The sequence below is a fragment of the Octopus sinensis genome, linkage group LG15 (genome assembly GCF_006345805.1).
Source record: "Octopus sinensis linkage group LG15, ASM634580v1, whole genome shotgun sequence".
In the NCBI taxonomy this organism is placed as follows: Eukaryota; Metazoa; Mollusca; class Cephalopoda; order Octopoda; family Octopodidae; genus Octopus; species Octopus sinensis.
In genome coordinates this window covers 24803353-24821032 of record NC_043011.1, presented here as the reverse complement: position 1 = coordinate 24821032, position 17680 = coordinate 24803353, and the positions used below count along the sequence as shown (strand labels likewise).

Here is a 17680-nt window from a genome sequence, read left to right as displayed (position 1 = left end):
GGAAATTCACATTCAATGATGATACATGTACTCTTAACATTTGCATTTTAATTATATATTGAAACAAGTTAAAAATACATAATCATGCTTTTCAAACAACAGAATATTAACAAAAAAAAAACCCCAAAAAAACTGCTAGTCTAAGTATTGGCTTTGATGTGAGATAATTCAAAGTTTATAACATCTAGAAGGTATATCCCTCTTCTAATTCTATAACATCTAAGATTCCAATGTAGGTTCAATGATGGAATACAAACCATATATCAATTGTCCAGCAAGAAATATGAGGTTTGCATTTCATCAGTGGATATATGTCTCATTTTCAATTCAAGATTTATAAATTATTTCTCCTTTGCTAATGCAAGGATAGCAACTATAAGAAACTATAACATTAGCAAGACTGAGGAATAAAGGAGAAACTTTATTTAAAACTAAGAAACAAAAATTAGGTTGAAAGAATTACGTAGAAAGAAGTGATACATGAAATAGTTACAGCTCTCATATATTTGAACTAGAAAACTAATATACCCTCTCTATCTTTCTAACACAATGAATGGCAGGTTTTCGACAATAACCACATTTAAGCAACATGGAATGGTCCTTGCATTTACTAAGGGGTTTTTCTGTCTGAGTTGGAAGAAAGACAATGGCTATACACGGGAGAGACAAATGGATGAAGACATAGCTGAGAATCAGCAATACTAAACTCAAAAGGTTTAATGAAAGTCGAGTTCCATTTGTAGCTTTGCTGGATAGCCACTAACTCATTGATGAGTTCATTCAACCTAGTACAAAGGTATTGTTGTCTTGTCACAGTATTAATTCACCCTCCACACACCAGGATAAGATTTCACTGAGGTATTGCTAAGTTTAGTTGCCAACAACCTTATCATGAACACAAACACACTCTTCCTCTCGCACATATATAGGTGCTTATGTAATATTAGGGTTCCCTGAGAAGAATAAGGGAAGTATGATGTTAATGAAACTAATAATTATCATTTCAAGTCACATGTCAAACAAGTCCAACTCTGCAATTATTTGTTATGAACTGTTATATATACATATATATCAATAAATATTAAAATACCATCATGAGTGGTAAGCGAATTATCAGCCGTAAAGGCAAATCAACAAAATATATCTCTTTTACTTGTTTCAGTCATTTGACTGCGGCCATGCTGGAGCACTACCTTTAGTCGAGCAAATCGACCCCCAGGACTTATTCTTTGGAAGCCTAGTACTTATTCTATCAGTCTCTTTTGCCAAACCGCTAAGTTATAGGGATGTAAACACACCAACATCAGTTGTCAAGCGATGTTGGGGGGACAAACACAGACACACATACATATATATATGACATGCTTCTTTCAGTTTCCATCTACCAAATCCACTGACAAGGCTTTGGTCGGCCCGAGGCTATAGTAGAAGACACTTGCCCAAAGTGCCATGCAGTGGGAATGAACCCGGAACCATGTGGTTGGTAAGCAAGCTACTTACCACACAGCCACTCCTGTACAATATTAGATATGTCCATATATATATACACAAGGGTACTACACATGAGTACCTATACTGCTAAAAAATACTTTGGTGGTACAGAAGTATTTTTGACTTCTATTTTTTAGCGATATAGGTACTCATGTAGTACTATTGTGTATATATATGTACATATCTAATATTGTATGTATGTATATATATATATATATAACAGTTGGGCCAATCTTTCTTTATATCTTATGGACCCATTGATTAGTATTCAGATACCAACATAATGGAAAACAACTAGGGAAAAATGAACCACCACATGGATGAATTTATGTGGAGTCAATTACACTGATAATTTTATAAACATTTGTGTTTACATCCAAAGATTTCTGTTGAACTTTCCTAGCTGAGTTTCATTTCTAAGATTTCCACCAATGACTCTCCAATGCGCCCCCACCCCACTAAAACGAAGTAGAATTAAACGGTCACTCAAAATGTTCATAGATTTACAAATTAAGATATTCAAAAGTCAATTCACTTATTTTCACATTGTAATCTATCCATCTAATTTATGTGGCAGTTTCAAATATGATAATGTTTTGTTCTAACTGTGCACATTTATACATTTCATAACTTTTAATAGGACTGTTGTTATTTATCTAAACTGCTTATTACACAATGAAAATACAAATGGCTGAGAGGATAGGGTACCAAACGACTAATTGAGAGGGTTAGTATTTCAAATCTTACCATCAGGAAAATAACCCTAAGTGGGGGACAGCTGCATGAATTTAGCTAAATCGGCTAGATGGTGAGGGTTTGAATGACATGCAGAATAAATAATTGAGCCATACACTTATCTATAATTATTGCCAATTATTACTTAATATATATCCTTATGTAGTGATGTACTGAAGGCATAGTGAAAAATTTCCAAATGAATTGAAATTTGTTGAACAATCACCGTTAGGTTATTGTTGTTTTTTTTTTCACTTCCTCCTACTAAGAATTGAAATTTTTTTACATATACCATACAGTATATCACCACCAAACTGATTCATAAAAAGTAATAACTAGTAATAATTGTATCTGACTCAATACTTACAACATTTCACTTTATTTTAATATATGCTAAAGGGTTAAGTTGCTTTATGAGGAAACGAATGCCAAGGGAGACAAATATTTCAGGAGATCATTTCAGTGTTTTTTAAATGTTAGTCAAGGTGCACAAATAAGTAAATAAGTTTGCATGGAAAGGTAGATTATACAACAAAAATATAACAAAATTATGAAAACAATTTTTTTGCAATGGAGAAGAAAAAATTTCTGGTGTAATAATTATTTCATCAAGGTGTTCAATCACCTACATGTCTGTTAGGGAGGTGCAGAAAAAATTCTGCTCATTAAATATTGAAAGTAAAATTTTTAATTCAAAGAAATATTTTAATGTCCATTAAATACCAATAGTCATAACTTTCCTTACAATTCCTTTATACAGAACAAAATCCACATACCCACATTTCTTGACCTGAATAATATTTTAAAGATTTTCCTCTACTCCACTCTTCCTTTTTTTTTTTTGAAGTCCAGAACTTAGTCTATTGGTCTTTTTGCCAAGCCCTTAGGTTATGGGAACATAAACTAATACCAGTTGTCAAGTGGTACAGGGACAGACACAAATATATGACAAGCTTCTTTCAGTTTCCGTCTACCAAGTCCATTCACATGGCTTTGATCTACCTGGTTCTATAGTAGAAAACACTTGTCCAAGTTGCCATGCAGTGGTATTGAACCTGAAACCATGATGTTGGGAAGTAAACTTCTAATCACACAGCCATACCTGTGCCTGGAATAAAATCTTTAAATCATAGGATTTGCAGATGTTCTTAGAGCAAGATTCTTCATTTGCCTAGAATACTAAAGGCCAACAAAGCATTACAGCTTAGTCCCACACACACTAGCATAGCTAGAGTGTGTGCTGCTCTTCTGTTTGCCGCTTCCAGACTCCACAAAAAAAAAAAAAAAAAAAAAAAAAAGGCTACAGCAGACTCAAAAGTGCTGCCTGGGGTTCCAATCTGAATGCCCTTCCTCATGCCAACCATTTTACAGTGTGAGCCGAGTGTTTTAACGTGTCACTGGCATGAGTACTTTGCTTGATTGATTTGATTAGGAAATGGTTAATTTTTCATCAACTAAACTATATGATGGAGCGATGAAACTGACCACAGCAGGAAAATATACAAGATCATCATCGTTCCTGTTCCATGCTGGTATGGACTGGACAAGATCTTTAATACTTACATTAAGGAGAATATTAAAATACTCTAAGATTTAATAAACATAACCCAATAAAGAATTTCAAAAAGATGTATTTTTTAACGGCTAAGATTGGCTCATAAGCTTGATTCCTATTGAATCACAAATATAAAACTTATTTTAATGAGTAAATACTACACCAACCCTCACACTAAGTACTTACTTAGTAGACTGCAATTGCATTTCTAACTGCTGCAACTGGGAGGATACACTTTGGGCAGCAGCAGCCCGACTTCGAACGCTGGACAGCTGAGATAATAACTCTGTATAAAAAAAGAAAAGAAACAAAGATGTAAGAATCATAAGGAAAAACAGAAACATAAAAATCATATGGACTTAAGAAACTAATAGTCTCTATTGCTTATTATTGACTAACACAAATAAGTGAGAGAAGCTTTGCTGAAGAGTAACAGATTTAAAAAATTAAAAGTTATACTTAACCTGAATAATGAATATATGCAAACATAATATAAGATTGCAAACTTTATAGTTTTTTTATTTTTAACAGTTTAGAATATTTAAATTAATTGGGGTGTTATTATGTATTGGACAATATTAGTAAGCACTACCAAAATATGGGAAACCTAACGACAGATAAAGCTGATGTTATAAACCTGTGTAACAACTAATTTGAATGCTAAGTGGCAAAGTTAAAGACAGGTAGAGGTTTATTTCAAACAATTCATTGGAACAAACACCAAAGGCTAAGAGAAACGGATGCATTTGCTTGATTTTTTTCCAACGTATTTTCAGTTTAATAAAAGATTTTTTTTTGTTTTAACGAAAAATAAAAAGATTAAGGAAAACTATTTAAGTTTTAAAATCATGTACTTTTGTTAAACACACACAAATAAACAATCTGTCACGTGGCTTACAAAGATAACCTGTGGGATAAAACTTTTTCATGGCAATAAAAAATTTATTGGTTTGTTATATTCTAAAATATGAAAGAGAAAAACAATGAAATAAAAAATGAAAAAATAAAACAACTAAATATTTGAATATGTCAACTAAAAAGAAATTTTGCAATAGTACATTGATTGAATGACTACAAAGCAATACTTCTTACTGTTAATTGCAAGGAACTGAAGATGTTATTAACAGCAAAAATGTGAAATCAAATATTAGAAAATTAGTATTCTAATAAAGCAGTGAACCCCACAAAACTTAAGTTTTGTACCAAAGTCGGATAAGATGTCCACAGCATAAATTGTTGTTTATTTAGCATTTGTGAGTTGTTTTGGTCCGTGTGTGTGTGTGAGAGTGAGTGTGTATACATATATATACATACACATACATACATATATACACATGTATATATTTTGGAATAAAGCCACATTTTAATAAAAAGAAAAAATTCTTATAATAAAGCAATTAGAATATTGAAAGAGAAAATATTGCAGGCATTGTTAAAGGATTTAAGTTTGAAAATCAATTTCAGTGTTACATGTATGTATTAAAAAAAAAATACAAAATATAAACTTGAAACAAGCAAACTAAGATGCTTCCTCAACAAAAATTGTGACAAAAACCTGAAGGAAAGATTACAGCAGCCCAAATTATTTGGATTATGGAATGAAACAATAATTCAGGATACAGTAGCACACCTAACTAGCAAGTAATGATACTTACATCTGTACATTAACATTAATGTAACCATGTAAAGCTACATTAAAGAAATCCTAATTTGGCAACACTGTTTCGAAGAAAAGGAGCAAAAAGAGATAGCAAAAAAACACCAAAAAGTCCATTTTAACCAGAGAAGACTTAATATTAGAACTACAAGAGCAACAACTACTTTTGACTGAGAAGGAAAAAAGGATAAAAAGAAACAAATAAATATGTTTAATAATAGATATAGAAGAATAGGTAAATATAGCAACCACAAGTAACTGACTTTATTCCAAGCATTTATGAGAGTTCTACACTGAGAAGGTCAAGTACTGTGTGCTAACGAAGGAAGGAAATTTAAGAAAATTTACCTGGAGAATATTCAAGGAAGACGTCCCAGAGGTCAGCTGCACACGAGATGGGAAGTTGTGGTCGATTACGATCTATGGAAGGCAGGCACACACCCAATGAAGAAAAACGAAATAGCGCATGATAGAATATCATTTGAGGTAGCCCGTTCCGATAATAAAGTTATTTTGTCAAATTAACTTCCAATAGTTGATTTGGGGGATATAGAGAGCAGCTATTATTTAGAAAACTGGTTTTCAAAAAGAAATGAATTTACACCAAAATTTATAAAGCCATTTAAAAAAAATCTTGCTTATGCCAGAACAGAAGACATCGTTTAAACAAACTTATTGCCACATTATAATAGTTTTCAATAAATCATTAACTCAAGACCAGTTTTCTATAATAAAGAGGGAGGGGTAAATTAAATTTTTTTAATTATAAATAAATGAAATATAAAATGCGAATGAATTTTGTTTTAAATTTAAAACAAAAATTCATATTTATCTCCATGCACTGAGTGGCATGGATAACCAACTATCAAAGTGCATTTTATTATTTTAGGTCAGGAGAAAAACAGTTGTAGATGAATGAAAGAAATTTATTAATTATAAAAGGATTTAATTTCATTAACCAGATCTCAGTATAGTTCAATTTTTACTTTAAAACCACACATACCATCTTCATTATCCTGGTTAAGGGACAGTTTGTTAAAGCTAGTGAGCTGATCATAAGAGTTTTCATTCAAACCCACTACTTTGGCAGACTAAGCTTAGCAGTTGAAGGAAAAGAAAAGGTAAGGTTGAAATCAGGAACCTTACTGCTGCCAGGTCAATGCTTCATCGCTGTATTTAATACAAGAACTTCATACATACAAATACCTACTTTAAACTGAGTACATGTTGACATATCAATCAATCTAAGCTATCATAGAATCCTTATTAAAAAATACTGATACTAAAACCAAGAAGAAATGAACATCAAGGAAAATCTAGAAATTGATATTTCTTTTAGAGATAACTGTGACTAAAAAAATTAGCTTTAGAAAAGTAATAATTTAAACAAATCTAGGTCATTAAATTGACAAGTTTTATAAGAAATTATAATTTTGATAACCATAACTTTTACATGGCTAATTTTTTTTTAAGGCATTGATTTTATAGATAATAAGTCAGTCACTTTGTTTATCTGTCTCTCTTGTTTCACTAATCTGTTTTTTAAAAAAACCCATTTCTGTTATCTCTGGCTCACTTTCGCTCTGCTCACAATCTGCCACAAATGAACAATTATTTCCTTTCACTCTTTCCTTCTCATATCACAAGCTCACCAAGGCTTATGGAATACTTGATACATCTAATTTTTAAATTACCTCCTTGACATATTGTTACAGGGGATATAATAATTATGATTAGATAGAGAATTTACTTGAAGTGTCATTCAAATGAATAGGTAACAACAGATTTAAAAAAAAAAAACAACAACAAAAATCCCTCATATAAAGAATAACTCCCAAGTTCAAGCTTTAATTTCTGCCAATAGTTCCAGCAATACTTAATACTAATTTTATGAAAAAATTGGCAAAGATCCTAAAATCTTAGCACAAAATCAGAGATAAGCATTATGAAAATTGGAGGTATATAGTCAATGTGATGTGGTTAGAACTTAAATTATAAAAACAGTCCTATATGTATACACCAGAATTTATGATTACAAATGAGCATTAAACTGAGATAAATAAACACACACACACACACACAAAGGCAGTTTCTAAGACTATGTAAACATCACCCCTCACACTTACTACAAAAATGAAATTCTTAAAACCTGTACAACTTTCCTAACCTTACTGTCAATCATCCTTAAGAGACTTTTCTAAAAATCATTAAGCTAATTTCCCACCAATTAAACTCTTCAAAAAAAGACCAAGTGGCTCTTGATTAATGCAAATTAAATTTAAGAGAGAGAATGAGAGAAAAAAACTATCTAGGAGTTAAAGAGTCTAGATGGAAGAGCAGTAAGATACAAAGCAAGAGTAAATGACTACGACTGAATGAATAAATGCAAAAGATTAGTCATTCGTTGGTAAATCAAGAATCTTGGAGAAAGTAATTAATTAACAGTAAGCTTGGTTTAGGTAGAAGTAAATGTTTTAGATAAGTGCAAAGAAATTTTTCTTTCAATTTTTATAAATTCTTTTAGGCTGGATGGGTTAGACAGTTTTGCATTTTGACATGAATTAGTGAAGTAAGCGGTCACTTGTTTTCAAAGCCAGCTCAACCCAACCATGAAGTAACGAAAAATAAGATGTGAATTAATGCAACTTGCTTAAATTTAAAGCAAGCTTTTTACCTAATGATCTGCACATCCAGAGTTCAAGCATTATTCAATAGTAACACTTAGATATACAATCCATGCCATGGTAAAATACATACAAGGAATTGATGATACATATTAAATTTATCAGACATCAAAATACTGATTGATAAGCACAGAAAATTTATGTAGAGCCATCTGTTAAGTTTTAAAAACTAAAAATTATTTCAAACAAGATTTCTTTCTATTATTATTGCTTGCTGTTGCTGTCACAAGTTGGATACAAATCTTAAAACCTTAGTCATAAAATATCTTGTGATTATCCATATTTTTGAACAAGATTTTTTTAAAAAAATGACTTAATTTATCTATCTGTGTGTATGTGTGAAAGAGAGAGAACATAAAAGCATTAGTCAATTTGGACCATTAGTTCTAATTTTCATTGAAAAAAAAAAAGGAAAGAGAAAGAGAGAGAGCTTGGTACCATATTCATTTGAAAAGCACAACTTTTTTCGATCCAGCTAGGAAGGAAATAAAATGATAATTTTATCTTTCCTCGTGTGAGAGACACTATACAAAACAAGTCAGTCTGATTTTAACTGGTTTAATATATATATTTTTAAGTCATTCAGCTCAACAATTATGTTCTGGGGAGCATAAGAACTACAATAATTTTATTGCTGAGAAGAAAAGTATGGTTGAGTGGTTAAAAAAGTTGCTTCCCAATTATGGGTTCAGTCCTACTGTACAGCACCTTGGGCAAGTGTTTTCTACTATAGCCCCAGTTTGACCAAAGACCTGTAAATAGATTTGGTAGATGGAATGAGAAATTATTATACATGCACATGTGTGTGCATGTCTTGAGATCATGTGATGGTGGTAAATGAGCATCACTGTCATACAAGCCATGCCACTCATTTCCATTCTTCCATGAAAAAATATTTAGCTATAGGGAAATATTAACTCGTTTAGAAACAGGTGGGCAACAGGAAGAGCATCCAGCTGTAGGAAAATCAACCTCAACAAATTCCATTTGACCCATAAGAGCATGAAAAAGTGGACATATGATGGTGAGGATTCTTTTTGTAGTTACATTAAAGTATATATGAAGGCAGTGAATAGGTAGTTTTTAAAAGCATTGGATTGAGTGCCTTGTGGTATTTGTTATGGCTCATGGCATTCTGGTGGTAACAGCTGACGACATTAATGCCAATCTATATTCGTTGTCTTTTCTATGGAGGACATCGTGGTGTGAGGAGAGGAGACGAGATAGCACAGGCAACTGCTTATCTTCCATAAAAATCTTGCAAAGACACCTTGGAGAGGAACTTCCCAGGTGTACACCTTATGGTTACACAAGATTCACAGAGGTCAAGGACATGATATATGGTGTTGAATACTTTTTAATAATGTTATGCAGTTCAATGCTTTTAACATTTGTAGTGAAACAAATGTAACTTATTAATTTTGAGGATATGTAAAAGTTATGTTGTTTTGTGTAGGTCAGAAAGATACTCAGCTTCCATACAAACCAGCTTGCAATTTTAATTAAATATTAACTTTTAGCTATCTTTATTATTGATTATCAGCTAAATACTATTTCATTACCTTTATTTTAGGCATTTCACAAAGCTTTCATGGATTACAAAATTGAACTGTTATCATGTATCATTCATACCAAAAGTGTAGAGGCCTACCATTCCAATATACCAAGATGTAACACTGATCTATGCAACAAACTGTTACTGGTTTTTAAAGCGGCATGTCTGCCTGTCATCAATTATGGAAAGTATTTGACAAGTGTAAGTCAATCTATTTACAAATTAATAAAAGAGAAATTCATTTATTCCAATACCTGGATTCTAATAGAACTGTTTTATTTGAACACAATCATAGTCTTAAGAAACACCATACAATCAATAACTCCAATGCCTGAAGATTGTTAAGATTTCTTTCTAAGGTATCTAATCATAGTAACCACTAATGAAACCACTTAATTGTTGTTTGACCTGCTAAAAATAGCAACGAAATCCTTTTGAAATCATATGCAACTGTCTTAAGATAAGGAGACATAGTGGCTATCCATTATCTTTCTTAAGTCATTGGACAATGGTCATGCTGGAGCACTGGCTTGAAGAGTTTAGTCGAATAATGAACCTCAGCACTTATTCTATTATCTCTTTTGCTGAACGGCTAAGTTATGGGAAGGTAAACAAACCAACACCAGTGGTCAAGCAGTGGGGATGGACAAACACAAAGACATGCACAAATACACACACACACACAATGGGTTTCCACAGTTTCCATCTACCAAATTCACTCTCAAGGCATTAGTTGGCCTGGAGTTATAGTAAGAGGCTTGCCCAAGGTGCCATGCAGTGGGATTGAACCAGAAATCATGCGGTTACAAAGTGAGCTTCTTAAACCACAGCCATGACTGCACCTAATGCAGTCTGGGAGTGGGGGAAAGATGGGACAGTCATTATTGAAACATATTTGATGATGACTAACCTGGAGCTAAGCAACAATGTGTTATTTTTGGTGAAATGACCTGTTGTCCCTAAAACATGAATTACTCTTCTGTGAGGTATCAAAAATTTCCGAAAACCAATTTGTCACTGAAATTAATTACCTCAATCAGTCTACTTTAAGTGTCCCTTCTACTGTCATTTTGTCTCCAACCCCATCTTTTGCTTTCAATATAACCCTCACTCTTACACTATTAGACCAACTGCTTCAATATAACTGAGACAACATACAGTGGTCTGGATCTTTCTCATTTCGCAGGCTAGTCTTACAATAAAAAAACTCAGTACACAGTAATATGAACTGCAAACAACTGAAGACAATGTTAATCTTGGGGACTCTTTAGTCTTATGTTCAGGATACATTTCTGGTGTTGACATTACAAAGACGAAACCAGCACACTTTGTAGAGTGGTTGGTATTAAGAAACAGCACCCAGCTGTAAAATTCAAGCCAAAATACAAGAGAGACATTTAGGAGGGCAGTAATTCCAAATAAGAATTGAACTGGGATAACTTGTCCAAAAATATACCTGTGTGGAAAGTTGATTTAAAATGAAGAGTTGTAAAATTCTTGATTCTGAGAGCTTACTAATTCTAATCTGTCAAAACAATTTTATGCCGTTTCTATATTTTACAGCCTTATTTTTATACTAACTGCAAAAAGTTAATTCTTCCATATCTACTTATTTTTACAAATGGATGTCTTAAGCAGTAACTAGCCAAAATGAAGTTAGTCAGGCATACTGAAGCAAGCTGACTATCTCACCACACATTGCTCAAACTATCAACTAGTATAAGTATGGGTACTAATATTCTGCACAAATACACACACAATACAATTTATATAAAACCACTGTTTAAATTTTTTAAAGTTTAACTTTTCTAGAATATTGTTAAACATTAAAGTTCTAACAATTAAAAATATTATCTTACAAAAATAAATCTTTATAACTATAAAAAAAAATTCAACAAAGACACAAAATAAAACAGGAGATATCACGAGGCTTTATCTTCTAGGGCTTTTACAATAAAAATCGATCAGGTTAGAAAGCTGAATTTCAGTCAAATATAATATATATCTTAAAATATAAGCATAATTATGTATGTATGTTAATATATGTGGCAATTAGTCTTAATAGAAACAAATTCACAGCTTACATAATCCTAAAACAAGAGACAACATTTGAAAGCAGCCAACTGAAGATTCAAATATATAAAATGCAGCTCATAATAGAATAGGTAAGCAAGTGGCAGAGGGTTTTGAAGCACATTGTATTCCTTTCTATGCACAGCGAAATAAGATATAATAAGCTCATAGCATTAGACCACAGTAAAAACTGAGAATCTCAAGAAATCTAGTGTCCTAGTAAATGAATATCTAACTAAAGAAAATTATCAGGTCAGAAATTTGTAGAAAATGTATTTATTTCAAGTAATGTGAGAAGATACACAGACACACAAAACACAGAGAGATTCAACTACAAACCAGACAAAAAAAAAAAAACAAAAAAACAACACCAAATGCAGATAGATCTAGAAAAACTAAGTTTTGTTCGAAACATGAACACTTGTTGCAACTTATGTTTATTAAGTGCTTATAAAAAATTTAATATGATGCAAGATTTGAAGATCAAATTAAGACTATTTACTTTCCATGAGTATTTAGTTTTAGTTATGCTTAAACATTAAAAATCAAATAACTAAAATTTAACAAAAAAATCTATAATTCCTTTTAAAAACCAATCAGAAAACTGGTGTCTTCTACATCAGCAAAAATCCCATTGCAGGAAAAATTGCACCAAAACATAATGTGGAAACTGTCATTAAAATCATTATTTAAAATGGTTCATTAAAAGTAAGTCAATTAACTCCTCTCCATCAAAATTTTGAATTACTATTTCACACTAATTAAGGAGAAAAAAAAAAGAGATGATAACAAAGCAATTTGTGATCTTGATAAATGAAAACCTTTAGTTAAGTACATTATACATGCTTGCACATTATCATTCAAATTATTGGGTTTAGCTATATAGAGCTGTGAAGTTGGCAGAGAAGTTGAACAAAAATAAATATTCTGGTATCAAAACTTACTTTATCATGGTCTTGAGATACATGAAAATGAGCACCAGTTCAAAACCATGTTCAATATCCATGTTTCTTTCACACAAGTCCTTATATTGCCATAAAATCATTTAAAGCCATTTTTCGAATTTATTTTTTAAAAGTAACACCAAAGAATATGAGTGTATGTGTACAGAGACACCATATAAAAATGCTAACCACGTAAAACAAATACAGCAGACAATGTCCAATTGTTTAGTGATGACATTCCTGTGATGGTATAAATGAAACTAATATATAAATCAAGTACCAACAATAACAAATAAATAAAAATTGGCAGCAGTGTTCAGAATAAGGAATATGATTTAGTGATAAGAGAATATTTCAGCTGATATGTAGCAACACATGAATTATATGTTAGTTTAATATTAAAATATCTATCTACTTCTAGCAGTAGTTTTACCTCCTAGCTGTTGAGGTAGTTAAATGTGAGAGCAGTCAAAATTTGAGGTATAATTGTTTAGTCTGTATTTGAACAGCATCGGATAATGTTGGAATGGAAAACCCACCTACAAAGCCCAGTTTAGTCCTTTATTTGAACAGTGTAGATGTTGGACAATGTTGGAATGGAAACCTACAAACAGTGAAACCAATCTATACGCAACACTGTTTCAAAAATACTGATGGTATGAATTTCAAAGAATTATGTATGAAGTATTAATTAAAAAAAAAAAAAAAAAGTATGGAAGAAAAATAATAAAGCATCCAAAGTTAAAAAGTGATCCTTCAAAATAATGAATCTCAAATGAGAAGTGATTTTTAAAATTTATACTTCAATTTTCTGTATGTTTTTTTTCTCACTTTTAACAGTACATTCTTATTAAACAGCAAAAAATGAATATCTTTTTTCATATCTGGGTCCAAAATTAGAGTGGGTCACATCGTTGTATGATAAAAAATATAACCATAGAAAGAATAACTGAAAATAAACTTGTAGCTACAGAATAAACATATACCTCAATATTATTTATCAGTTACTCAATAAAATAAATAATAAAATCTGAATCTACTCTAATGTAACTGTTGCCAACTTACACAGTATATCACCCAAATTATCTGAGTAATTTAAGTAAATTAATTGAATGCAAACACTTCTAGTTCATAACATTTATTATTGAAATTTATCTAATCCTGAATTTTTTACTTGGTCTTTTTTATTTTTGAAAACAAGATACCAATTATATTACTCTAGTGAAGAGAACTTAAATTATAAGGACTGCTAGTCAATATATAATGCTGTGTAGTATCAAGAAATAGTATCAATATAAGTTTGCTGTGGAAAAGTCTGAATGATATAGACTAATACAGACATGAAAAGAATATATTGCTAAATATTTCTATAAAATGTTCAAGTCATCTATTTGAGTATTTACTACGATTTTGATGCTTTATAGCACAAAAAAAAACCTAGTAAAAGATACTATATAGTAATATCAATAGCTTACATCCCTAAATATTGGGTCACCCCATAAATAATGCAGTTTTTTCAATTGCATGAACTAAAAGTCAGAGGGGGATGGGATAAACTACCTGCATCAACTTGCTATGAAGTCAGGTAGTAATTTTACCTTGCTCTTATTCTTAGTGCAAGTTTTGAAGAATGCAGTTCGATTTTAACAGTTATTTTTTCAAAGCTATAATGGAAGTGACAAAGGAGCATATTCGGCATATTTTGCTTTATGAGTTCAGTAAAGATGATAACAAAACAGAAAGTGAGAGAAACATTAATGCAGTATATGGGGATCGGATAATAAGCGTAAGCCAGTATCAACAATGGTTCCTGAAATTCCGAGCTGGAAACTACAACCTAGAAGATCTGTAGAGCTTGACGAGGACGTCCTGCAAATCCTGGTAGCACAAAATCCCATTGTAACTGTTGAGGAACTAGCAGAGAAGCTTGGATTTGGTCATTCAACCATTCATCAACACCTGTATGCCATTAGAAAAGTCAACAATTGGGTCAATGTGTTTCTCACAAACTTCCCAAGTCTAATCATGTGCAGAGAGTTAATGTGTGCTCTTCTTTGTTGTCATGTCTCACAAATGAACCTTTTTGGACCAAATAGTAACTGGTGATGAGAAACGGGTTCTCTATAAAACTGTCAAGTACCAAAGACAGTAGATAGGGAAAGGAGAAACACCAGCACCCTAGGCTAAAGGCCTTCACCCACGTAAGGTGTTATTATTTGTTTGGTGGGATATGAAAGGTTTAATCCACTTTGAACTTTTACACCCAAACCAAACAATAACAAAGGAGGTCTACTGCAAGCAGCTTGAGTGGCTTAAGTCAGCACTAGAAGAAAATAGACCATCTTTGGTTTTAAGACAAAAGGTATTCTTCCAGCAGGATAATGCTCAGCCACATACAGTGAGGATGACATTCCAAAGGCTAGAGTAGTTTGAATGGGAAATGATGCCCCACCCACCATATTCACTGGGCATTGTCCCATCTGATTATCATTTATTCTGCAATCTTCAAAATCATTTGGATGGAAAATATATGAATTCTGTAGATGAGGTCAGAACAGTGCTTGAGGAGTATTTTTTGTCATGGACAAGAAAATTTTGGAAGAGGGGCTTTGCAGGTCTACCAGATAGATGGAAAAGCATTGTAGAAAATGAAGGAGGGTATATTTTAGATTTAAAAGAAAAACTTAATTTTTTAACTTAAAAACTTAATAACAAAATCTTAATTTTGAAAAAACCAAATTTGTATAAAAAAAGCCACATTAGTTATGGGATGACCCAATATAAAGCTGCAAATCTAAGCTATTAAGTTTCTTTTTACATTAGAAATTCTAAATATCTGTTATTGTATAAAGCAGAATGGAAACATGGTTGATATAAAAGCCATAGGCATAAAAAAAATATACACAATCTATAAGAATTTCTCCTAAAACAATTCACAAAGAGTATAATGGAAAACAGACAATTTTAGTTAACTATATTAAGCTGCCACAGTGATATTTCCCCCTCTAAATTACAAGTCCTAATTTGGTAGATTTTATAAAAAAAAAAAGAGTAATTTAATCAATATCAAAATGCAAGAACATTTACTCTCTAAATGATTTGCATTCAAAGATTGCATTTATACAATGCCAGAGGAAGGAACAAAAAATACTGTAATTGTAGAGTAATATTAAGTTCATTTTGTATTTGTTTTGCAAGGTTCTTGAGGTGAAATCATATGCTGAAACAGCTATTGTTGTATTTTAGATGGTGGTCACAACCAGTGCATGTATTTTATTGGCAGAAATGACTTTTTTGAAGTACAACAAAGATTATTGTTCAGCAAATCAATTCACTGTGAGAAACAAGTGTGTATATGTTTACTTTATAAGAATGAACAGGAGGAAAAAATTGAGGAAGCAAGGTACAAAGAGTATTGTTTAAAGACGTCACCAGAAGTTAAACAGGCGGCATTGTTGAACAGGAGTGCTAGCTAGTGAATGAAACAGGAAGAAAGAAAGTTGAAGCATTGACAAATAGAACAAGTGTAAGCAGAATTGGACCAGCAATAGAATAAATGCTGCAGATTTAAATGAGAAGTTATATCATTCCGGAAAATTGTGGTACCACCTCGCTTTTGTCTTCTAGTAAAAAATTCTTAAAAAAAAAAAATCTTTTAATATTTTTATACAATATCTTTAGTCCAATTCTTTGTTTAAATCTAAAATTCAACCCAGTGTTTTTTTCAGCACATATAAATAAAATTGTAATATTTTTCAAGATACATAATTTTCTTCCAGTGTGCTTCTTATGTAAAATGGTTATATAAATCTTCTAAATTGATTTTAAGCTTAAAATTAATATGAAACAGAAGAGAAAACAAAAAATGAAGTCAAGGACACATAACCTATCAATAAAAGTTTACACATGTATAGAAGAAATTCTATTAGGATTCCATGGAGAAAAATAGTTAATATAGCAAGCACCAAGCCTGTGTGCAAAATCCACCTTAACTAGTATAATATAATATAATATAAGTTTCGTAAAGTTCTTAAGACTATAACAAACCTAACTATACCAATCCAAAAGAACTGGATATAAAGATACTAACTGAATTCCAACTTGCGAAATTAATGTATAAGTGGATGAATGTTTTGCAGACGTGTACTCTTAGCATAATTCTTAGGCTGAATCAATGTGCGTGTGTGTATGCATGTGTGTGTGTGTATATTATATATATATATATATATATATATATATTATATATATATATATATATATATATAATATATATGAGTAGGGAGAGAGAGCAAGAAGAGGAAGAATCAAACCAAGTAAGTGAACTGGTACTTTATCGACACCAAAATGAAAAAAAAGGATGAACTCAAAGCATAAAGGGATGTAACCAAAGAACACACGGTACTCTGTCTGAAGCTCTACTGATTTTCTTTCATCAAGAAAGTATTTAAAACGAAATGCTCAATAAACAACTGAAAGTATTGAAATATTGTTTTAAAAAAATCTTTTTTTTTCATTTGATTTGATTTAGAACAAGAAAACAAACAAACAATGAAATCAACACTAAAATTAAATAAAACCAAGAATAAACAAAACTAGAAACAATATAATTATAAAAACATTTTTTAAAAGTCTGAAAACAATGAATACAAATGTAAGGACAAAAAGAAAACAATGATTCCTAGAAATAGGTTTTAATATAGCAACAAATTTATCATGGCTACACAATAATAAGCTGATGTAATGTTAGTTGGTTGAATTTTACAGCCATATAGAGAGAAATGAGCAAGAGAGAGAAGTAAGAGAGCGAGTTACCATAAGAGGTGCAGGATGAGTGCACACACAAGGCTTGGGAGGTAAGCAATGAGTAAATGAACACCATACACAGTGAGAGAGAGTAAATGACATAGTAATAGGAAGAGTTGAACAAATGAGAAATGTGTCATATTTAAATTCAAGGTAATATTTTTTTCTTAAATTAGTATTCAT

The 17680-nt window shown here is 31.5% G+C and overlaps 1 protein-coding gene across 4 annotated transcripts in view; it reads right to left on the bottom strand.

Annotated features, from left to right (window-relative positions):
- Positions 1-17680, bottom strand: part of LOC115219743 (E3 ubiquitin-protein ligase KCMF1) — a 59427-nt gene that overhangs the window by 9281 nt on the left and 32466 nt on the right. For 2 of the 4 annotated variants that reach the window (XM_029789971.2, XM_029789973.2), the window contains exons 6-7: positions 5787-5858; positions 3968-4067 (exon numbers count right to left, since the gene is read on the bottom strand). In XM_029789971.2, the coding sequence (XP_029645831.1) occupies positions 3968-4067; positions 5787-5858 (172 nt within the window). The remainder of the gene's footprint in view (positions 1-3967; positions 4068-5786; positions 5859-17680) is intronic. The other 2 variants (XM_029789972.2, XM_029789974.2) reach the window with 1 other exon arrangement.